Source organism: Dermacentor andersoni, chromosome 1 (assembly GCF_023375885.2).
Source record: "Dermacentor andersoni chromosome 1, qqDerAnde1_hic_scaffold, whole genome shotgun sequence".
Taxonomy (NCBI): Eukaryota; Metazoa; Arthropoda; class Arachnida; order Ixodida; family Ixodidae; genus Dermacentor; species Dermacentor andersoni.
In genome coordinates, this window is record NC_092814.1 from 175182434 (window position 1) to 175206803 (window position 24370).

A 24370-nucleotide genomic window follows, 5' to 3' on the forward strand; every position below is an offset into this window, starting at 1 on the left:
AACTGCTCAGGTTATAATTCAACTCAATGATGTTTAGCTCAAAAAAAAAAAAAAAAGGTGTTTACTATACTTTTTCATGATCTCTGTGTCTGCTGTTGCATATGGAGGGGATTACAATTGTGTAACATACAGAGCTCCCGCACAGTCTGTTAAAAGGCTTGAATGTTTTGCAAATTTAAGTGCGGTGTTGTCTCTGCAGGTTGGTGACCTACGTGTGGAGCTGGAGTTGCGTGGCTTGTCCACAAAAGGCTTGAAGTCACAGCTGGTTGCACGGCTTAGCAAGGCTCTCAAGGCAGAGGCGGAAATGGCTGAGGGTAATGAAGAGGAGGAGGAAGAGGAAGAAGCTGAGGAGGAAGTTGAGGAGGAGGAGGTTGAGGGTGAAGACCCAGTGGAAGAGGCTGTGCTGGATGAGGTCAAGGAAGAGGCCGGTGATGAACTCAAGGAAGGGGAAGATACTGACAGGCCTGAAGAAGAGAAGGAGGCTCTTGGTGAGGTATGCATAGGCCCAACTTTTTATTTGCTGTGAAATATTGCTTCATAATTGACTTATATTCTTCTCATTTCACTTTCTTTGGTACGTATTCTCAAGATTGCACCTGAACTTCATTTTACTTGATTTTTCTTTCTTTTTTTTTCCATTTCTGCTTATTCCTTTTCCTGCCTTTTGCTTTATGGCTTTTTTCTTGTGTACCACCGGTCAACATTGATTAGGAGAAAAAAACTGTTTGGCTGCTCAGTATATACAAGCGACACAAGTATCTGCCTCCACCCCCTTTGTTCTAATGAAATGAGTTTGGCACCTCCCTCCTCTTTGTAAACACAGGCAATGTGAAATTCTAGCCTACAAGTACAAGAGCAGAAGAAGAAAAAGCACCTGCCATTCTTTCAGCTGAAGTTACTGTGGTGGGTGGCTGCAATAATCTGTGGCTTAGGCAGATTTTTTAGAGCAGTGAACAACTTTACCCCTTCCATGCCGTGGACAAGCTCGGTTCATCCACGCATTTCTTTCTTTCTTTCTTTCTTTCCTTCTTTCTTTCTTTCTTTCTTTCATCTTCTTCTTTTTCAATGCCATTGACGAGCTGGTTTCGTCTTAGTGGTCTGTCATGCTTCTGGTAGATGGCAACACACAATTTGTGGGGTAGCGCAAACAGGAGCAAGTTTATTCTAATGGAAGAAGTAAAGCATGTTGGCAACTGGGGTCTTTAAGAATAATTTGGCCATTTTTGGTCACATTTCAGTATAATAGTGTGGTACGGAAAGGGTTAAGACAACTAGTAAAATGCTTGCACCTGCCCAGGACCACTTGCCACGAAGTGGTTATGAGAAGGTAGGTGACAAGTGGTTGGCACTGGTAAGCATTTATCTCCATAGTGTTGCAGCATGGAGGAGGCCTATAAGCTCCCTCTGGTACAAGTGTTCAAAAGAAATTTCTTGAAATGAGATGCTTAGAGAAGGGAGTGTATATGAAGGAAAGTGTTGAGCCCCTAGCCAGGCACTTAGCGACTCCGGGGTCACCCATGTAGAGTATACCACTGAATGATCTGTGAGGTTTTGTTTCAAGTCTTGTCGCAGTTTGGTCAAGATTTCAGCCCATTATGCATCCTTTAAGGGGACCATCTACTCTTCGGAACATGCCTTGAAATTCTCTTGCTCTTCATCTCACCATGTTCGTACATCAAATGACCATTCCGTGAAATAGTGAATTTGTCTAAGGGTGTGTGAATATTCGAAAATTTCTAATAACGAATATAATAATGTTCTATTCGATTCAGCCTTCGAGTCGAATAGTCATTACAGTCAAACCTCGATATATCGAACACGGATATATCGAATTATTGCGTATATCGAACAATTTCTATATCACATGGAAAATCGCATGCATTTTTAATTCTTTATTTCGAACGGGGCCGGATGTAAAATGGATATATCGAACTCCGCCGCCCCAGACCAAGTGCGCTCTGTTGACAGGAGGCGAGCTTTCCCGCAACACTCTCGAAGATAGCGGCGGCGCGATCGGCGTTCCAGACTGCTGCGTACGACAGCTGCCCACATCGGTTGCGCCGAGGGCGCCATTTGAACGTAGCGGCGTACACACGCGGCGGCTTGTAACCAGCACGGCCGCCTCGATCACGCGCGCACCTATGCGCGCACGGCGGGGCAAGCCGCCTCGATCACGCGCGCACGGCGAGGCTTGCCCCCGCCGTGCACGCGTGATCGAGGCGGCCGTGGAGCCAGTTGGAGCGCTTTGTCGGTGCTGAGCCACACATCATGTGCATTGCGGACTTCGTTGGCGGTGACGACAGCACCGAAACAGTGGCGGAGTTAACAGACGTGGAGATCGCGGCAGAAGTGACTGCTGAGCGGCCAAACGAAGACGCTGCCGAGGCTGATCCAGCAAGCGCCGATGTTGCCCCGCTCCAGACTGCAACTGAGGCTGTAGCTGCTTTGGCTGTTGTACGCCGCTACTGCGCCGCAATAGAAGGCACTGGACTGTCTCTTGTGGACCGTTTGGACTATGTTGAGGACGCCGTGGTCAAGCACGAGGTTGCTAATATGAAGCAGGCTAGGCTGCTTCAGTACTTTCAGCGAACTAAATAAATACTTTGCTTGAAGCTTCATGTGAGTATCTATTGCGCCACGATTGGTTCATTGATTGATTTGCGCTAGTTTCTGACGCGTTTTCTGCGTGATTTTATATATCGAATTCTGGCTATATCGAACTATTTTGCGATCACCGCGCTGTTCGATATATCGAGGTTCGACTGTATACGTAACTGCGAGTATTTTTCGAATACTTTTCAAATACTTCAAAATAGCAATTGCACCAAATTAACACAATATTGGAACAAAAGTACGGTAAATTTTCACCCCCCGGGCATACTTTAGACATAAAAGATTAGAACTTGCGCAGTGCAGTAGCCTACTTCACTTAGGTAGGTAGCCATACCTTACAGGCTGTACAGCTATCATTCACGCTATCTTAGGAGCCCTGTTCATGCAAAGAAACTACTTGCTTGCTTCTAATGCTAAATTTGTGCTTTTAATAAACAATGCTTGATAATATAATATGGGATGACAGAATTCGCTGACATTAAGAATTCTGGTATGTGAACATCATTTTATATTAACTGTGATAACGGCTGTTCATTATTTGAAAACTATTCGAGAAGCATTCAATGTTCGATTCGATTTCCATCAGGCACTATTCAATTCATATTTGATTTGGTCTCAAAAATGTCTGTTTTTCCGCCATATGTGACCGCCCAGGGTCAATTTTTTTTATTGCAGATTCCAATTCTCCTGAGGGACCTATTTCGAAAAAAATTACCGTAATTTTTCTAGGGTGACCATAAAGTGAGAAAAAAATATTTTGCATTGGTATATATGTACTCTCTATTCATGAATAACTATAAAAAAGGAAATAAACTGATCAGAATTAAAAATTTGATGCATTGTTATAGTTCAAGGTTTAGAATATGCACACACGTGAATATTTCGCAAGTCTCAAATGTTCCTGCTCTTACAGTAATATTTACATCCACAGCATAATCGAACAGCGTAGCTGAGCGCACTCAAGAAAAATGTGTGGTTGTGTGCCCGTCAAAAAAGCAAAACATGTGACAAACTTCCGCTAATCTTCATCTTATCGCCAACCAGAGGCAATTAGATATCGCAAGTCTCCTTCCCCCCCCAAAAAAAGAAAAGGAAATGAAACGCATGCACGGTGGCATCCTTCCTATGTTCACCCCCTGTGAGCACTAAACGAGCAAGAAACAGGCGGCCGCCCTTTGAGCAATTAGTAACAAGATAGTCATCAGTTTTGCGAGCGCAAGAAGCTGAAACCGCCCGCGCGAGCGGTAGTATATAGACGCGCCTGAGCAAACTAGCTCTAAAACAAGCTATGCAACGAAAACCAAAAGAGGGAGATGTGAGAAAAAAATTCCCTGTATTCCCAAATAGTGGCAGCACATGCCACGAGAGTAAAAATTAGGAAATTGGCGTGCTTTTGAAACATACAGATGGCACCGTAAATATGTGGCATCAACCATTTTGGACTTGTTCGTTGCGCCATATATTTACGACGTTGACCCTGAAAGGGTTAAATGCATTTTTTTTTATTTACTAGTGAATGCCTTGGTAGTCTGGCAACTCTTGCACATTCACAGCTGCTAACGAAATAAATTGCAAACAGTGTCTGCTGTAGTACCTGTTGATGTTTACCTGCAGCTGTTCACTTGAAACGTAATGCAAACTACTTTTCCATAAAAAAATAGTTTATTTCAAAGCATCATTACCAATTAATAAAGGGAAAATCGGACATCCACCCGTTCATAGCAATTGCTACAAAGGAACATTGCTACATTAGAGCTTAGTGACCAATTTTACTCAGTGACCAATTCTCCTAGGATGACTATGGCAAATTTCCCTCAATTAAAGTTGGTAGTGATAGCTGCGCTGGCCTCCCCAGCTCAGCACTCATTTTTTACTTGTCTACACGTCTGCCTCAATGGTGGTGCTGCCAACACTGTTGCAACATACCAGACAATTCCATGTACTTTTGCACAAACTGGATAGCAATGAGTTATAGTGCTTGTAGTTTAACACTGTTTTTCTCGTAAAGTGTGTCTGCAAAGTTTATTTCAGCATTCAGAAACAGGAACATTTTTGTTGCCGGGTTACTCAGCAAAGAAATTACAGTAGAACTTTGTACATACGTTTTGAAAGAGAAATATGAGAAAAAAGCATACTAACCGGGAAAACGTACAACCCAAAGTCAATAAAAAGTTTGGTGGAGTCATCTGTAGGTGACATCTACGTAATGTGAATCAGTTGCGCCACGAAATGACCACATGTGCTGAGCTGGACGGGCCCCAGCGGCCTGAAAAGTGCTTTCTTGTTTTTGGGGCTTTGGCAAGCTTGCATTTGCACTCCTCGAATTCGTATGAAACGGAATCGTATCAACGAGGTCCTACTGTACGTGTAATCTGTGCCAATGGAGCCACGACCATGTTAGACACCACGCAAGTTCTTCTCATGGTTTGGTTCTGGTCAAGTGCAGTTTGAAATGTGTGGTACAGGTAGAAAAGCTCTCCACAACGAGGTCCTACTGTACGTGTAATCTGTGCCAATGGAGCCACGACCATGTTAGACACCACGCAAGTTCTTCTCATGGTTTGGTTCTGGTCAAGTGCAGTTTGAAATGTGTGGTACAGGTAGAAAAGCTCTCCACAACCACAGCTGTCACGGACTCATGGTCAGCAGCAGAACCTATGCAGTATTTGGCGCACTATGTCTGTACATGTATTGCGCTTGGTCTGTTTGCACCACAACATTCTGAACACACATCAGACACTGCTCTTTGTATCCAATAAAATCTGCCCAAAAAGCTTCTTGTTTTCCGTTGTTCCAGGTTGGCGTACTTATTTTTGCTTGATTGGACCCCTGTATCCTTGATCAAATTTGCCTTTGCCATAATCACCATGGACGTGTCATGAAATGGTCATAATTTTTTCAAAACAGCATTTCTGGTGGTGTTGCACTTTTGAAGTGATGATATCTCTGGTACTACTTTTCCTATAGCAATACTGTTTTCTCTTTTTATTCTTTAAAATTCTTTCTCTTCTTCTTCCTTCCCTTTTTTTTCTTTTAATCGGAAAGGTAGACAATGAGCGAGGGAAGTAGACCTAAAATATTAGCAAATACAGCTACAGAAATTCTCGAACAGTAATTATTTGTCCTGGTGTTACTATGTGTTCTTAAAAAAGGTTTGGCATGCTATAACTTTGGTCCAGATCAGTCTAGCACATTAATACTTTCAGCACTTCAAACTCTGATCACTAAACATCACTTTTATTTGCTAGTCTCCTTCTTAACAACCATCATTTCATGTAGAGCTCACCTTCAAACTAGCCCAAAGAAAAAAAAAACAAACGTATATTTCATAATATTTTAAAAACTACTTATTGCACAAGAAAATCAATTGCACATTTTGAAAGCGGTGTGCCAATATACCTAAGTGATGCAAGTTTGATCAAAATGTACCCATAAATGTGACTGGACGAGCAGAGTGCTCGAAAGCTTAGCAGCTCGCATGTTGTGCAGTGGCAAACATGATCTGCTGTTGTGCTTGTCAGAACAACACATTGATACATCTAAAGCCTTTTACGCACATGCACGCATACACACACACACAGATAGATATATAGGGGGTTTCTTCAAAGTTCAGCATGCAGGACCCGACGTAACATATGCAGAAAAGAGACGACGAACCTTTTGGAAGCAAGACGTGTTCACTTAACGTTTTCGGCTGGTGGACCAGCCTTCGTCAGAGTACTGTACTCTGACGAAGGCTGGTCCACCGCTCGAAAACGTTTAGTAAACACTGTAGAGCATTATACAGTAGAACCTTGTTCATACGTTTTCGAACAAAAGAATGCGAGAAAAGACATACTAACCAGGAAAACATATGATCTTAAGTAACTAAAAAAATTCGACAGACTCGACTATTGTTGGCATCTACGTAATGTGAAGCGTCACGCAGATTTTTGTGGCACGAGACGCCGATGCGCTTTGAGCTGATGGTGCCCCGGCGGCCCAAGATGCGTTGTGTTACTTTCCTATTTCCTATGGATAACACTCCCAAGTTCTAGTAGTGTCACATAAGTACCCAAGAAAGTGGATGGGGAAACCGTGGCACGGTAGCTTAATTGGTTAGAGCATCGCACACATAATGCGAAGACGTGCGATCGTTCCCCACGTGCAGCAAGTTGTTTTTTCATCCGCTTTCATTGCCACTAATTTTTCATTTTCTTTAATTCAATTAGCAAGTACAAGTAATTTCCCCTATATTTTCCTTGGTGTCTGTTTGTTGGCTTCTCATGATATGATTAATAAAAATCGGACCCCTCGGTTGACCCCCTTCCTTCTCGTTCCTATTACGTGGTGCTTTAAGAGGGTGACGGGAAACCAAAACAAAATCAAGCTGGTGCGCGACGCCGGATGCCGCCGATGCGAAACAGGATGCTCACATCGCACAGCCTGCAGCAGTGTGATGTGAGCACCGCCGCCGTAGCGCCTGCCTACTGAGAGCGTGCAGTATGCTACCAATGGCACTACGCACCACGCGCTGTAGAACAGATGGGTGAAGATGCTTATCGCAATAGGTATGGCAGCGATAGCTGTGAATGCATTGTGCGACGACACAGGCGGAGGTTTGCTGGTACCAGATTAAGAAACTGTGCGTGCTGTCATTTTCACGCGAGACCGGCAGCTATATACTGTTCTCAATCGCGCGCACGCCTTGGGCCTTCTCTTGTTCACATGGGATCTAGTGGCCCAAAAACGTATGCCATCGCAGTCTGCAGCAGGGAATGGGCCGTGTTTCACTGCGCTACGCTTCCAACGGCAACAGATGGGCAAAGATGCTTATCGCAATAGGATTGGCGGTGATAGCTGTGAAGGCCGCGTGTGACGACCCCGGAGATTTGCTGATACCGAAATGAGAAAGTGAGTGCTCGCTGGCATTTCATGTGAGACGGGTGGGCGAGTATTGCGGTGAAGCCGCCACGGCGGGCAGCTATATACTGTTCTCAATCGCGCATTTTCTTGTTTACATGTGATCTAGCTGCTGGAAAATCTATACAATTGCAGTTTGGTGACGCACTGAACGTTGGTGCCGAAAAATCTTGTTTTCCGGGAACGTATGAACCGGAAAAAAAGAGTATATCTATTCATTTTAGATGTTCTCGATTGCGAACATTGGCACCAGGAAAACATACATAACGGGAATGTATCAATGAGGTTCTACTGTAGCTGTTCTCAGCTTCCCTGTGAAGAAAAGTTTGTAAATTTTTAATAAGCAAAATATTAAAGCTTTCGGCATTTTTTGGATTTGACTCTAGTGTTACCAACAAGTTAGGTTTGGCAGGTCAAGGTAGTGCCAGTGGTAGGAAGCTGAAAGGGTAGGCAAAATTGGAGAAAGCATAGAGAATATCATAGTGGAATGTTAGGGGGCAGGGATTGGGAAAGCACATATATTATGTTGTGATAGTACTCAACAATACTTCTGGAAAGGCAAGGGGCATAGTACCACAGGTACTTCACATTGTTAGTGTGAAGGAAACAAGAAAGCACTTTTCGAGGAGGGGAAGAGGCATTCTCTCTGCTGCATTCAGGCTCTCAAAAACAAACTTTTATAAATAAATGGAAGGTTTTCAGTATTCTCTTATGTTGTTCCACCACCAAATATTGCCTTTGCTCTTAAAAAAGGGCCCTGAACCACCATTGTTTGAAACCTCAAACAACTCCTTAGAACGAGTATGGTGCCTCCCAGGAATATATTACAGTCTAACCCGTTTATAACGAACTCGCAAGAAAACTCTTATCAGTTCGATATAGAGCATAATTCGATATAAGCCTGCTAAATAATTGAATGTCATAAAAGCACATACCATGTATAAAATCACTTTATTGATGAAACTAGCTTAGTTTCGCATAAATTAGTCTTGCATTTTCTTCTGCTTGGGCAATTTCGCTGCTTGTGACGCACGCACTTCCCCACATTGTCAAAAGGAGTTGAAGCAGCTGAGGCCACAACCTTTTCGCGCAGAAGCACCGGACTAGTGCGACTGCACCAATCACTTCGGAGGATGTGGGCAAAGGACCATCATTGCTTTCCTCATTGTGCCCACTTTCATTTGTGCTCGGTACGATGTCGGCGGTGTAGTTTTCGTTTTCGGGCTCTCCCGTAGTCGCGACACCATCATCTGCACTCAGAAACTCATCCACCATCAATTCGTCAACAGCTTCCGAAAATTCTGACAGCTCGCTCCAAACTTCAACAACAACGGCAACGGCTTCGTCGCATTCATCAGAATATACAGTCATCGCCGAGCACGCCGAAACCGGCACGTATGAAGAACCACTTGTACACGGCCGTGCGTACGCGTCGGGCACCACGGGCACCGGCTTGCGAGTTTGGCCGCTTTAGCCCTAATCGTGCCGAGAGTGTTCCTCGGAATCTTGCATGCTGCGGGGTCATCCGACTTCTCATCAAGTTCCACCCGATTTATGACTTCGAGCTTCACAATGAAAGGCGAATTCTGCCGCTTCGTCACGGCAACACTGCGGTAGAAGGGGCCCACAAGGTGCAAACACAATAAACCAGAAAAGCAGCGAGACAACTCACACTTTCGCCATCTTGCACGACGAGAGAACGGGAGTCTCTGATTGGCTGTCTGGGCAAGCGCTGCGGGCGGGCCAGGATCATTTTTTTCAGGGGGTATCGACAGCTCGCCCAAGCAGCCTGAAGCAGCGCGGTCACGGTAGGGAGAGTGGTTGGATGGAGCCACGCCGCCTCCGGGTTTCCCGCTACCGCGAGGGAAATCCAACTTCTGGGGGCACTTTCTCGCCGCTTGACGTTCGATATATCGGGAGTCGCTTCAATTTTTGTTTGATGTAAGCGTGATTTTTGCTATATATACTCATTGTAACTATACCGTGACCAGAAATTGTTCGATATATCGATTAATTCGATGTAAACGGGTTTGATAGTCGGGTTCGACTGTACCACAATAATTTTTCAAAAAGACCCAGCTTGATTGTAGATACTGCGAGCACAATATTTATCTTTCCCATTTCCCCTCAATGTCGCCCATTCTGAAGGAACGGGGCAGCCACCTATGGCATTACAGCGAGAAGGCTTGTCGTGTACCGTGCAACAGCCTAGGTATTTACGCTGTGTGCAACTGTAGTGCATGACAGAGCTGGATTGCTCGCTCGCGCTCATGTGCTCCAGTGTAGCTGTGCTACATGATGTGGACTGGCTTTGTCCTCCATGGATGGTAGACATATCCACATTGCACATTTTCAAGTGCTATCAATAGCTCAATACAAAGCATGTCTAGCCAATAGTGGCCAGGAGTGCACATGCTAGCGCACGTGCCCCTTGTGAGGCACTGCAGGCGTAGCATACTTGTGACCTGGGCTTAAGTTTCGCATAGTTTGAGGCTAGTTGAGGGTTCAAAACTAATCGAAATTATTGAGACACCACAGCTACGACACCAATAAGCAGTGTAGCGAAAGTTTCATTCTTACATGGGCACATACAGCAGAGCATAAGCAGATGACAGTCTGCTTTTTCAGGAAGTGCCCAATTCTTATCAAAATTCAAAGCGAAATTTTTTGCTACTTCCTCCTGTTTAGAAAAGGTGTGCAAGTATACACAGAAACAGTAGGAAAAAGCACAGTGATCCGAGCAACTGTCTTGATTAGACAATTTTAGTAGAGTGTGTATGGCTCGCTTCATTCACTCCGGTGTATCCTAATAATTTGCACACAGCCTCTCGGTGGAACACTAGTGGGAACACTAATGCACCTGCACACAACTTGTACCAGCATCAGAATGCAGAACGCCACCCACATTCTGCTACAAAATTAATTGAGCCGAGTGCTAGGGTGCGTCTACTTCGTTTCTTTGTTCGTTTCCAGCCAAGCTGGAGAGTGCGTCTCTGGCATCGTTGGCAGATGCGCTTTTTAAGTTAACTCAATACAGTTCATTGCCAGTGCACGTGAAATGTGAGTGCAGCTTAGTACAAGCAATGCTCTGCTAAAACTGACTGTTGATGTCAGCTATTGGCCAATAGCAGCAGTCTATGAAAATATTTCAATCTGACGACATGCAAGTCGCCAGCAGCTTCTTAATGGACGAGTGGAAAGTCCCTGTTAAAAAAAAAAAAAGTGTTTATGAAAAGGTGACTTCGCACTCTACTTGGGAGCTCCACATGCCACATATAAGTACAAAATTTGCCTGACATGGTCACAGCAGTGTATGCTATCTGCACAATGTGTTTTTTTCACTAAGCCCAAGGAGCAGTTCAGGGCTCCTTTAAAATTGCATATGACCACCTGTAAACTAGGACCCAGAGCTCTGGAAGTACTGTATTAGACAGATACTTGGTTTGACAGGAGGTCCAAAGCAAGAACTGTGTTCGAATGAGCACATGGTACTACTGTGTAGAACACTGTAATCGTAATTTGAAATGCCTAGGCACTGCTTGCCAGCTTGTTGTAAATACTTGGTTAGAGCTGAAATGTTTGAAAAGAAGCTTTCAGGGTCTTGCGGAGCAGGCCAAGCATACTTATTTTGAAAACCTTGGTGTGAAGTTGCTCAATGATTCCAAAGAGTTCTGGAGATTTGTTAGGCATAACGGTAAAGAAAACAATTCTATCCCCCCCCCCTTAAAGAGCTCTGAAACCATAATTGATGCTGATAAAGACAAAGTTAAACTCTTTAGCAATTTTTTCTTGTCGGGGTTTAGACCAAAGCATTCTCGCACTGTTAATGTGATCTTCCAAATGGGCATTAATCAAATGCCTGAGGTTATATTTGGTGTAGAAGGTTTGCGTAAATTACTGCAGGAGATGAAGCCGACGATCGCTTGTGGCCCTATTATATTCCGGCAGTGATTCTAAAAAACTGTTCTGGAATATTGTGTTTTTACTTTTCTCTGTTATTTACAAAGTGTTTATTCGAGTCTTGTTTACCGCGTAATTGGAAGCTGGCACGTGTTGTACCCATTCACAAAGGCAGATCCAGAAGTTCCGTTGAGAACTACAGACTGGTGTCTCTAACAAGTATCACATGCGAGAAAACCATGTGCTCTAGTCAACATGGTTTTTGACAAGGTTTTTGCATGTTCTACACAGTTAGTAGAATTCTTTCATGATCTGGCCTCAGCAATAGACAAAACCAAAATAATAGACTGCATATTTCTAGATTTCAAAAAAGCTTTCGATGTGGTTGCACATGATCTTCTCATCTCAAAACTTAGGGCCTACAAATCGGACAACAGTGTCATAGCTTGGATTGCCAAATATCTTCGTGCAAGACAGCAGTCACTGGTACTCAACAGTTTTTTTTTCTGTATATGTTCCAGTGACCTCACGTGTTCCTCAGGGATCAGTTTTGGGTCCCCTTTTATTTTTCCTCTTCATGAACGATATTGAAAGAGACCTTACATCTTCATTTAAAATATTTGCGGATGACTGTGTCATTTATGAAGTCAGAGATAACACAAGTGACATTTCGTCATTATAGACTGATTTAGACTATAGAAACATGGTGCAATATGTGGGAAATGTTACTAAATGTTCAAAAATGTGTTCACGTCACCTTTTCAAGGAATCGTGCATTTCAGTCATGCACTTATACCTTGAGTAATATGGCATTAAAGAAGCTTGACGAATACAAATATTTAGGAATTTTAATGACGTCTCGCTTAACATGGAACAGGCACATTACGCATATTAAGAATAAGGCAGGTTCATTGGGACTCCTGCACCGTAACTTCAGTCAGTTACCGGATAAACTAAAAGAGCAATTGTATTTCACTTATGTTCGTAGTTTACTTGATTACAGTTGTATCTGTTGGGATCCGTACACGGCTGATCTCACGGAACAGCTTGAAAGAGTGCAGAATAGAGTAGGTAGGCTTGTTCTTAATAATTATAGTAGAAAATTAAGTATGACAGAAAGTAAAATTAAGTAATCGTGGCAAGCATAGACTGGCAAAAAAATCTCTGGTTCAAATTTTTGTCACGCTATTTATTATTCAAAAAGAGGGAGCGAGAGAAAGATATATCAAGTCGCCTAGTTACACATCGTTGAGACGCGATCATGCACTGAAAGTCTGCGAGTTTCTTTTCAGTGATAACGTCTTTAGGTATTCTTTTTTTCTATCTATGAGAGAATGGAATGCTCTTTCGCTTGACGTTAATATTGAAAGCAATGATGAGTTTTATCGCACGTTATGTATGTGATCCCTTGTTTCTTCCTTTAAAATCTAATCCCCGCTGCTGTAATGATGCAGGTATGTAATAAATAAAATATATAAATGAAAGCTATATCTGTGTTGAGGTAAATGAAATAGTCCATGCAGTAAATACTGTCCTGTTTTGCAGGCTGAAGAAAAGCAAGCGGAGTCAGTGGATGTGGCCAAGGAAGAAGCCATGGATGGAGCCAAGGATGAGGCAATGGAGAAAGCAACAAAACCTCCACCAAATATTGGGAAGCCACTGCGACTTGAGGACCTGCCTAGCCAACCAAGCATTCTAGTGTACCCATCACGTACAGCTAAAGGGGGCCGTTTTGACTGTTCAGTCATGTCTTTGTCCCTGCTGCTTGACTATCGCCAAGAGGATAACAAAGAGCACTCCTTTGAGGTTAGTTAGCCATGCTAAGCACTCTTTAATTTATGGCAGATAATGTATCTGTGTATCAGTTGATCCATAATCAATAATTGATTGGTGATTTTGTGTTTGTTCAACTGGTGCACGACTTCCAAAACCCTAAAGACGGCATATTTAAGTGGTCTCAGTTATTGACCTGATGCTTTTTTTTAAATAGAAAGTGTTGCGTCAGCTGCATACAGTCAGTCTCATTTTTCATACACTCTCGGGGCCGCAAGAATGTCCGAAAATTGGGCAGTCTGAAAAAATGAGTGCACGCTTTTTACTGCCCCCAAGGGCTCAAATCGCCACAGACAGGTCCGAAATAGCTCTTAAGGACTGCCAGTACACTTATTAGGCTTATCAATGCTCGTAAACTGCTAGGAGATTGTCCCGTGACAGCGTCCCCTTTAAATCTTGGTATGCTTCACCGCCTAACAGCGTTTTATTGCGGCGAAGCTGACTTTGGAAGCACCAGCACTATTTAACACTTGACAGTTGCCGTGCTTTCTGCACTACAAAGCCATTGAAGAAGATGACAAAGGCAGAGTTGGCTCCATTGCTGACACCGATAAATTCCTTCAATAAAAAAATCCAATTAAACAAGCAGCATTGAACAGCAGCAAGCTTCATAGTGAACATTGAAGCAGCTAGGTGTAGCGTTGCCGTGGTGGTGGCTACAATTGCAAGCGGATCGGCATGTGAGAGCACTGGTTCATGGCTGCAAAATAATAAAAATGGTGGCGATGGTGGCTTCAATTAGTGCCGTTTCGTATTTGCGGTCACTGCAAAAAAGTCAAGAAAAATCTGACAGCAAAGGGTTTCATATTAGTATACCTAGAGGGAAATCTGGCGCTGCGATCGTTCAACCATCATGGGAATGATGGGAAGTACAGACTTCGGATTGGCATTCTGTTGACTGCAAACTAGTCAGCAACTAGACTGGCAAACTAGTCTACAAGTATTTTTTGGCAGTTTTGGTTTCGCTCCAAGCGCAAGTGCTATAACCTGCAGTGGGACAGTGCAACGCAAAGCTCTCTTTCTTTGTTGTGTTGCTCGAAGTGGCGATAGAGCGCTGGGCAAGCGGCTGGGATGTTTGTGTCGCCGCGTGGTGTCGAAGCCCTGACGAGAAAGCGATGGCATCGTAAACGTTGAAAGAACATGTTTTGAGCGTTTCGAGCTTGTTTTGGTAAGTGTGTTAGGTTGACGCTGTGGAGTTATATGCTTTATGAAACTTCAGGATAAGAAAAGAAGGCACTCTTGATAAAAGACAGTTGTACTTCTAAAGGCTTGACAATCAAATTTTATTGAGGGCTTCATTATGCATTGCTCATTTGTGTGCTCATTGAAATGCGTGTTTTAGGTCTTTGAGAACACAAACTTACTTGTGATAGGAAAGGTTGCTGCTTCCTGGCTGTAGTCTAGTGTCGCAAAATGGGTAAGTGCAAAGCTTCGTATGCCTCGTATTGCCATAATGCTTCGGAAGCGCTACGTCAATATAAAATATCATGCATACTCGCAGGAGGCCACAAGCGTCCTAGCTAGCACTGCAGCAGATGTGCTTAAAAGTACTTGACGTTCAGCAATCGTGACAGCCGACGCAGCCTTTTGAAAGAGTGAGAGAGTTCGCAAGTGCCTGTCGTCTGGGAGAAAAGTCTCGCGTTTGTAGCAAGCAGGTGTCGTAGTAGACGACACTTGTAGCATTCCGCTCAAGGGTACAACACGTTCTCACAATACAAGATTTTTATTTCCATAAATACTTGATGAGTATTTTTATATAAGTACATGCACGGTTCTTATTGCTGTTGCAAAAGTAAATAATTATTCTCTGGCGTTAAATCGGGAACAGAATCGCACAAGAATGCATACCGTGGTGTGCCCTGTTGATAAACCATAGTAAACCGTGCTCCCATCTCAGTCATACAAAGTTTGTGTAGTGTGTTGTACATTATATAACATACTGCAGAAATAAAATTAGATTTTACGCGATAATATTTGAGTATAGCTTTGTTTACTGCGCCGCAAGCAAACGCCACTAGTCTAAAGATCGAAGTCAATCCGAAGCCAATACTTCCCATCATTCCCATGTAGGTTGAGGCAACGCTCATGAGAGCCCCCATAGACACTAGCGCCACATTTCCCTCTAGGGTATTTATTTAGAAACTCTATGGTTTCAGCATCTGAAATTTCAGACGTTCTTATACATATGCTCCATGGGGTACTTGTTGGTGCTGCAAAAGTATCCTAATTATTGGGGATGTCTGAAAAATCAATCATTGACTGTAGTAAAATTATAGCATGCATCTTGATTCACTGGCAGCTGTCATTGTTCAGTCGCAGACTGAAAATTTGGAGTTAGTGACTACTGGATCGACTAGGCTTTGCTAATTTCGGGTTCAAGGACATTGGCGATGTAGCAAAACCAAAATATTGCCATTTCTGCTCGACTCTGTGTGGCCAAATTGGCATACGATCATGCAGGCAGAATACGAATTGAATGGTGTACTGTAAGGTGTCCGAAATTTGCACAAATTAAGTGTGGAGCTTTTCGCTTTCCCTGTACCACCAATTAAAGAGACACTGAAGAGAGATTCTAAATCAGTTTATACTTTTAAAGTTTTCTTTCAGATCTCTATTTTCGTTTATTTTGTGGTAAGAGGTTGATTGCTAGAAGATTGAATGAAGGCCAAAGCCTCATTTTATCACATTTTAAGCTAAGACTAAAGCGGCAGGTCAGTGACATCATGGATTTCAAGGTACTTTCTCGTATGACATTGTGGTGCCGTAAAATTTCTTAAAACTTGCTAAGTTCAGTCCTCGTCTCCTTTAAAATGCAGTCTAGTCCATCTTTACTGATGAAGAATTAACTAGACCTGAGGAGATGCCATCAAAATCCGTGACATCACAGCAAGCTAATGTGAGAACTCCAAGTGGGCAGCACCACTTGTCTTTTATTTTTGTCTATTCTGGCTTATCCTCCTGAGACCCGGGATGCATTTGATTTTGGTGCACAGATTTTCCTTAAACTTTCTGAATAAGTCAGTAGGGTTATGAAGGTGAAAAGTGTTAAATATTTTTTCAATAGCCCTGATAGTTTCAGCTCAGCATGATGTCCAATGTATTGGACACTGGGATTCTACCCGGTCATTTTTCACCCAGCATGCATGTAATGACGTACTGCAGATTTGTGCTCAAACTCGTGTGCAAAAATGTTTTAATAATTCAAAAGGTTCCCTTCAGCAATTCTTTGCATGATCATGTCAGCTGTCTCACCAGACACGTGAGGCTCTTCTCGTACACAAATACTCAAAACTATAGACACGGTTTCGTCCACAAGCCGTTAAATACCAACATTACTCATCTGCTGCTCATAACAGGGCCATCGCAAAAGCACAGTCAAAATAACTGGGTTGAGTCCCAGCGTCCAACGTAATGGACACGCAAAATTAAAGGAAGTGTAGATAAAAGTAATTGCATGAAGAGTTAAAGTTACTATTCTGCGCGTTCGCTGTTGTATTAACTTGTACTGTTATATTAACAGTACTTGCTTCTCCGGGAGGTGCTATAAAAGGCCGCGCCGCTGAATGCCGCCATTTTGGAACTATTTTGGCGGAAATTTGAACAATGTATTTTCATAAATGCGGCATAGATGGCGCCAAATGTCCAATACATTGGACAGTGGGGTTTTATGATGATGAATGCCTTGGCACAGGAGTACTGTCTCATTACTTAGTGTCCAACATATTGAACAAATCCCCTTAGCGGAGTCTCAAGAGGTTAATAAGTCTCGTCTCATGGTAACAGGAGCTTTTTGGTATTGTGGCAGTCGAACGTGGCACGAAGAAGTCGGTGGTGGCACGCGAGAGGGATCTACCGTTGACTATGGTGTGTGGCATTTGGAATGCAAAGGAGAAATTGGTCGGCAGTGCTGCTGCGACCGTGAAAATATGTCAGCTACGAGGTTCGACTTTTCGCTATCATGCCCTCTGTTATTGCCATAGTGTCACCTAATGACAGTGATAAGGACGACACGGAAAGCGACAGCACGGGCGATTCAGGCCCAACAGTGGCAGATGGTGCATGTTATGTCAGCCTCGTGCGAGTGTTTGCTGAGAAGAGGGGGCTGGCAGAAAAGCTGTCTCGTAGCTTGAGCGAGTTTGTGGCCGCCGTCGTCGCTGCTAGCCTGCCGCTGCATTAAGTGAAAATAACATGCTTTTGTCGTGCGAAGGGACTAAATACTGCATGTTTTCTGCCCTTTTATTGCACTCTCTCGTAGTTCCATTTTTGACAGGTGAGTGGGCGATCTTATGCTATTTCGGTTAAAGGGACACTAAAGGCAAATACAAAGTGGATGTGGACTGTTTAAGTAGCATTCCAGAAACCTCGCAACACTTGTTTCGTGCCAAAAAAAGACTTAGTTTATGAGAAAACTTCATCTGAAGGGTCCGAATACCTTTTTCGAAATTCAAATCTCCCACCACCCAATTTGGGGAGTGGTGACATTGCATCCGCCATCACCGCCTTTTGCTGTCGTCGGTGAATAAAACGGTGCCCGACAGACGGCGGCACCGAGCCAAGACAGAGCGGTGGATTCGCCACTGCAGCTGCTTTTTGGTCATGTGGCGTAGACCGTTTGGGCATCCCACAACATCACACAGAAGTTGAATAATCTGCCACTTGCAGTTTTTACGAGTTTTGCGAGCCAGCACAACCAGCGCAGCACTACGCGATAACAACACTACTGGAATGCAGAAGCGTGGGCGCAGAGTCGAGCGAAAATGAAACCTTTCGACCACCCGCATTTTCAATTTCAATTTCTTTTTTCTAAAAATGAAATAGAACTGGACAAGTACAATCTTATCTCGTCTAATAATACATGTTTTTTGCAACAAGTGGTTGAGTAATAGTGACAGAATTTAACTGAGGAGTGCTTTCATCATCGGGCAAGTACTTGGATGTCCCAGGGGAGTCTCCAATCACGTCCTGCATTTACCTCAATTTCTCGATTATTATGGCTCTGTTCCCGATAAGTCTTAGAGATTCTTGAGCCCTTGTCTATCACTTTAGCTTGACTTAATATTTGCCTTTAGTGTCCCTTTAAAGAGTACTACCGTATAGTATGTACTTTTTCCGAGCTCCGGCTAACTACGGTTTAACGAGGTTTCACTGTAGTAGTTTTATTGGCCATAGTTAGTTAGGCATAACACTAAGAGACACGAAGAAAGCTGTGTGAATTAGAGAGCAAACTGGCATAGCCGATATTCTAATTGACATTAAGAGAAAAAAATGAAGCTGGGCAGGTCATGTAATGGTTAGATAACCGGTGGACCATTAGGGTTACAGAATGGGTGGCAAGAGAAGCGAAGCGCAGTCAAGGATGGCAGAAGATTAGCTGGGGTGATGAAATTAAGAAACTTGCAGGTGCTAGTTGGAATCTGTTGGCGCAGGAGAGGGATAATTATAGACCGCAGGGATAGACCTTCGTCCTGCAGTGTACATAAAATAGGATGATGATGATGATGATGATGAAACTTGTAAACATAGGCATACTACCGTATTTACTTGAATCTAGGCTAGCCCCGATTCTGAGCCGACCCCCCCCCCAATCTCCGAAGCCAGAAAAAAATTAAAGAATTTACCTCAAATGTAAGCCAAACAAAAAGTGAGGACAGCGTTCACAAAATGAAAGCAGTACCGTAAAAACCGGACTATAGGTCGGACCAGAATATAGGTCGATCCCCCAACTAACGAATTCTAAAAATGAAAAAAATCTTTTTCAACGGCAAATGTACCGAAAGACACCCTTACCTTGAAACAAATTCGAATCATGCACAACAGTGACTGTATTTATTTAAATGCTGCTCACTTGTGCACCCGGCCAATTTTTAACAGTATCGCGCAACCATCGACCCGCGTGCTTGTCAGCATTTTATTAACGGCGCTGAGCGGCAAAACAAACGCGATACGCGCATGTGTACGCGTGCGCTTACTTTCGCTATTTCGCCGCTCTGTGCCATTATGATAAGGTGTTGACAAACACGCGGGTCGATGGTTGTGCGATACTGTTAAAAATTGGCCGGGTGTACAGTACACAGAAAGGCACGAAGTGCGCAAGCGCTGCTTCGAATCAGAGCAACGCCTTTGATCAGAGTCGTCCGAACTAGAGTCAGATGACGAATGTTTCTCACTGCCCAGTCCAGAGGCGCGCGCGATCTCTACCGCTTTCAAACGGATGCATTCGGCAGTCACAGGCAGCGATCTTACACGCAGCTCCCGGATGAACTCCACAACCTTGTCTTCCAGTTCTGCGGTCCGCCCACGAAATGACGTTTTCTGTTGGTTTGCTGTGCTTCTGCCTCCGCCAGTACCGAATGCTCTTTTCGGATACTCCAAATTCGCACTGTGCCGCGAGGTTGCCGTGGGCTTCCACACACTTAATCGCCTTTTTGTTGAAGGCAACAGTGAATTACCGTAGGCTTGCGCTCATTTTGAAACAAAATGTGAAAAAGCAACCTTTAACCAAAATAACTTTGTGACAATGTAAACGCAAATTGGCGATGCCACAATGTCGCCATGCCGTGATGTTGCTGATGGCGATGGTGGCTCTTTACTTCATCCGCCCATTGTTGCAAGACTTCCGTAGTTTTTCCGCCAATGTCCGGTATATAAGACAAGGGTCGACTTTTCGCAATGTTTTTTTAAAAAAAGTTCGACCTATATTCTGGTTTTTACGGTATTTATTTAATATGAACATGCCAAGCTCACTCTACGTCATCATCGCTGTTAGCCTTGTACACTTGCAGAGCTTGCGTCTGTGTGCCTACGCATGCGCAGACAGTGCGGCACAGCTGGTACGCGTCGAAATGCGGCGCGATCTCGGTGAACAGCTCCTCTCTGTTATCGCGCGCTTATCTTTCTTATTGCTATCCTCTCTTCGTTGTGGCACACACAAAAGGCGTGTCCCGTTGCCTCGTCCAACGGTGGATGTTTTTCTCATCGAAGTTGAAGTCCACCTGGCTTGAACGTTTGACGATGCCTCTGCGGCTAGCACAACTTTTCATTTGTGGCATCACCTGTTGGGTGCCATTACGATAATGCCACGCCACATGCCAATACTTAGCCACCATACCGATATGACACAGGCCAAAATGGCAACATTGTTCGTGTACTTTGGTTGGCTACTGGTGCGGCTAGTAGCGGCTGTGATACTGACTTTTCTAGATGGCAGAAGCTATGCACCATATTTATCATTTTCAATTACAAACTGCTGCATTTTTTAAAATTCTCGAATCTAAGTCGACCCTATAGTTCTGTATATTATTCTTTAAAAAAAAAACTATCGGCCTAGATTCTAATAAATACGTTAACTTAATTAACCAGCATGGTGTCACATGTGCACAAGCTAACATGAACACGTCTCTCTCGATGACTGTGGAAACTCACTGTCAAAACACTGGCATTAGGAAATGCGGCAGCAGCATTGAGCGAAGAGACATTCATGCTGTCTATCGCTTTAATGAAAATCGAGCGCTTAGAACACACAGGATGCAGATAGCTGAAGGTTGCTGACGCACCTAGACTCTGCCCCCAACGCAGATCACTGTCAAAATACAGCCGCGTGACTGCATACTACAGCCACATGCACATTTGCAGCCGCAGTAGACCCCCGCCCCCACCCGCCCTCTCGATGCTTCGCAACATTGGGTGTCTCGCACACGGCGTTAAGGCTGTTTCACATGGCGCGATTGGGGCGAAAAAAATCGTTCTGCCGCGCACGTCGCAGAGCGATTTTCGCTCACAGCTTTCACATGCGCTTATGGCAGCGCGATATCCGTCGCAGCGATGCCCAGGGCTGCCTCCTGCTCACAAAGTATCCATACCTACATCGTTAAACAAAAACAACATGGAAACTGGTCAAATGTTCGAATTTTCCTAGTTTTATGCGATAATAGAATAGGTACACCATTTTTAACGTTTAAAGGCGTTGAGACACGACAGCTTGCAGATACGGTGAGTGAGGCGCTGCTCTACACCGCAAGTATGACCGTGCGGCTTGCGCGGCGTCGGTGGGATGGTTCTGTGTGGTACACTCTAGTTTCGTTGTTACTATGGGAGGCGCAACTTTTTTTCCTGGATGAGTATTTGCTTTTGCAGAAGAACAAACTACTGTGGAGTGTGCATGTATATAAGCAGCTGGCGCGGTTTGTAGAGATGAAGCGGTTGACGACGGCGGCAATCAAGTGGGTACGTGCCTTATGTTGAAGCGGCGTCCTCCCGATCTGGATAGTGCAGCTTCTCCTTTCAAACGAATTGTGTAAGCGAAAGAAAAAAAAAATGTATGAAGCTCCTAAGCCGCAAACGCTGGTGGGTACACCATAAACATAGCTAGAACTGACGCGCGACATTGCTCCACAGAGCTACCAACGCGCGGTGAAACACACATTGCCCCTCCCACATCGCGCCGATCGCTGCGACTGAGCGACGGCGCGACCAACTTGTTGGAATCTCATCGCGGAGAGCCCACGACGTCGCGGCGGTCGCTGAGCGACGGAATTCGCTGTGTCGCTGACTGAAAATCGCGCCATGTGAAACAGCCTTTAGACTGTCTCTTTTGTGCGGGCGAGAGTGAGCCGCGATCGTCGGCTCCCCTCACATGCTTTCACTCGCACATACAGCGTAGGACATACGGCGATAGTGTTATCACCCTTGGACTTCAGGGAACCTTGCATGCGGCATTGAGGGGTCTCTCCTAAGCTTTTTCTGTATGGTTGGGACAGAGCAATGCTGGTCGGGACGCCGCCGTGTGATTTGGCGTGCTGCTGAAAGCATTGGCGGAGCGTGGTGTGTTGGAATTAACCATCGTAAATGCTTGTGTGTTTGAATTACTGGGTATTTTTGCTCATTAGAATACACATAAATTTGACGAGATTCGACTGTATTAGAATGCAGGACGGTGAGCAAAACGAGAACAAGGTGAAAGCCAGAGGCAACGTTTCGACAAGTGGACTTGTCGAAACATTGGTTCCAGCTTTCACCTCGTCCTTGTTTTGCTCATCGTCTTGAATTTCCATCTCCCACCTTCTGTGTTTTCCCTTTAATATTGTTACGTAGGAAGACGCAGACGAAAAGCTATGTACAAATATATTTACAAGGAAAATACGCTGCGCTTGGCCAAGAGGCAACAGCACGGGCAAGCTGGCGTGCATGGCGTGCAACAGCACGGGCAAGCTGGCGTGCATGGTCAGCGAGGGCGATGGCGTCGCGCGCATACTCGCTTGTTGAGACCGCAGCAGGAGGAAGTGCCGTGTCTAGGGGCAAGGTAGGTTCGCGACCGTACAGTAGATAAAAGGGAGAAAATCCGGCGGTGTCGTGCCGGGAAGAATTGTACGCAAATGTTACGTAAGGAAGGGCAATGTCCCAGTCGTGGTGGTCCTTGGAAACGTACTTGGCCAGCATATCGGTAAGAGTACGGTTTAACCGCTCTGTCAGGCCATTGGTTTGAGGATGGTATGAAGTAGTCAGTTTGTGTTGAATGGAGCAGGAACGCACAATGTCAGCGATAACTTTCGAGAGGAAGTTTCGACCACGGTCAGTCAGCAGCTGTCGCGGGGCGCCATGAAGCAAGATAATGTCACGCAAGAGAAAGTCCGCGACGTCAGTGGCGCAGCTGGTAGGGAGAGCCCGAGTGATAGCGTATCGGGTGGCGTAATCAGTCGCGACGGCTACCCATTTGTTCCCAGAAGATGACGTGGGAAAGGGACCGAGCAGGTCTAATCCAACACGAAAGAACGGTTCCACAGGGACGGTGATCGGTTGGAGATGACCGGCAGGTAGCACCTGAGGTGTCTTGCGACGCTGGCAGGGATCACAGGCAGCAACATAGCGTCGAACGGAGCGAGCGAGACCAGGCCAATAGAAGCGGCGGCGGACGCGGTCGTACGTGCGGGTTACCCCAAGATGTCCTGAAGTGGGTGCGTCATGCATCTCAAAGAGCACAGTCTGTCGTAGCTGTTTTGGCACGACAAGAAGAAGGTCAGAGCCGTCAGGGAGGAAGTTCCTTCGATACAGAATGCCACCCTGGAGGACATATCGGCGAACGGATGCGTCGGTAGGTGTAGAGCGCAGACGCTCGATAAGTGCTCGCAGCGATAGGTCTCGGTACTGCTCATCGGCGATGTTACCGAAGGCAGAGACAGAGAAAATGCCGTTGGCGCTACTACTGTCGGCGTCGTCAGGCTCGTCGACCGGGTAGCGAGACAGGCAGTCAGCGTCCTTGTGTAGTCGGCCAGATTTATAGGTGACAGTATACGAATATTCTTGGAGGCGTAAGGCCCAGCGACCAAGTCTTCCTGTAGGATCTTTCAGTGAGCATAACCAGCAAAGCGCGTGATGGTCTGTGACAACGGAAAAGGATCGGCCATATAAGTATGGGCGGAATTTCGCAACCGCCCAAACTAGGGCCAGACACTCACGCTCAGTGATGGAATAGTTGCGCTCCGCGGGTGAGAGGAGCCTGCTGGCGTAAGCGATAACACGGTCGTAGCCACGCTGGCGTTGTGCCAGTACTGCTCCAATTCCGTGACCGCTGGCATCAGTACGGACTTCGGTAGGCGCAGAAGGATCGAAATGGGCCAAAACGGGAGGCGTTGTGAGAATGTCGATTAGATGAGAGAATGCAGAGGCCTCGTTATCGCCCCACTGGAAAGGAGCGTCTTTTTTCAAAAGGTCGGTTAGTGGTCGTGCTATGGCGGCGAAATTTCTCACGAAACGGCGGAAGTACGAACAAAGGCCGATGAAGCTGCGCACATCCTTGACACACTTCGGAACAGGGAAGTGCGTAACAGCATGGATCTTGCCTGGGTCCGGTTGCACTCCGTTCGCGTCAACGAGATGTCCAAGGACGGTAATCTGGCGACGGCCGAATTGGCACTTCGATGCGTTGAGTTGCAGACCGGCTCGCCGAAAAACGTCCAGGACTGCTGAGAGGCGCTCGAGGTGCGTAGCGAACGTTGGGGAGAATACGATAACGTCGTCCAAGTAGCACAGGCACGTGGACCATTTGAAACCGTGAAGAAGGGAGTCCATCATGCGTTCAAAAGTGGCAGGGGCGTTACATAGACCGAACGGCATCACTTTGAATTGA

At 45.1% G+C, this 24370-nt stretch overlaps 1 protein-coding gene across 4 annotated transcripts in view; it reads left to right on the forward strand.

Moving 5' to 3' along the window:
* The window catches only part of LOC126547179 (cell division cycle and apoptosis regulator protein 1-like), a 261069-nt gene that overhangs the window by 182282 nt on the left and 54417 nt on the right, over positions 1 to 24370 (forward strand). For all 4 annotated transcript variants that reach the window (XM_050195056.3, XM_055062798.2, XM_055062796.2 and 1 more), the window contains 2 exons: positions 200 to 493; positions 12961 to 13221. In XM_050195056.3, the coding sequence (XP_050051013.1) occupies positions 200 to 493; positions 12961 to 13221 (555 nt within the window). The remainder of the gene's footprint in view (positions 1 to 199; positions 494 to 12960; positions 13222 to 24370) is intronic.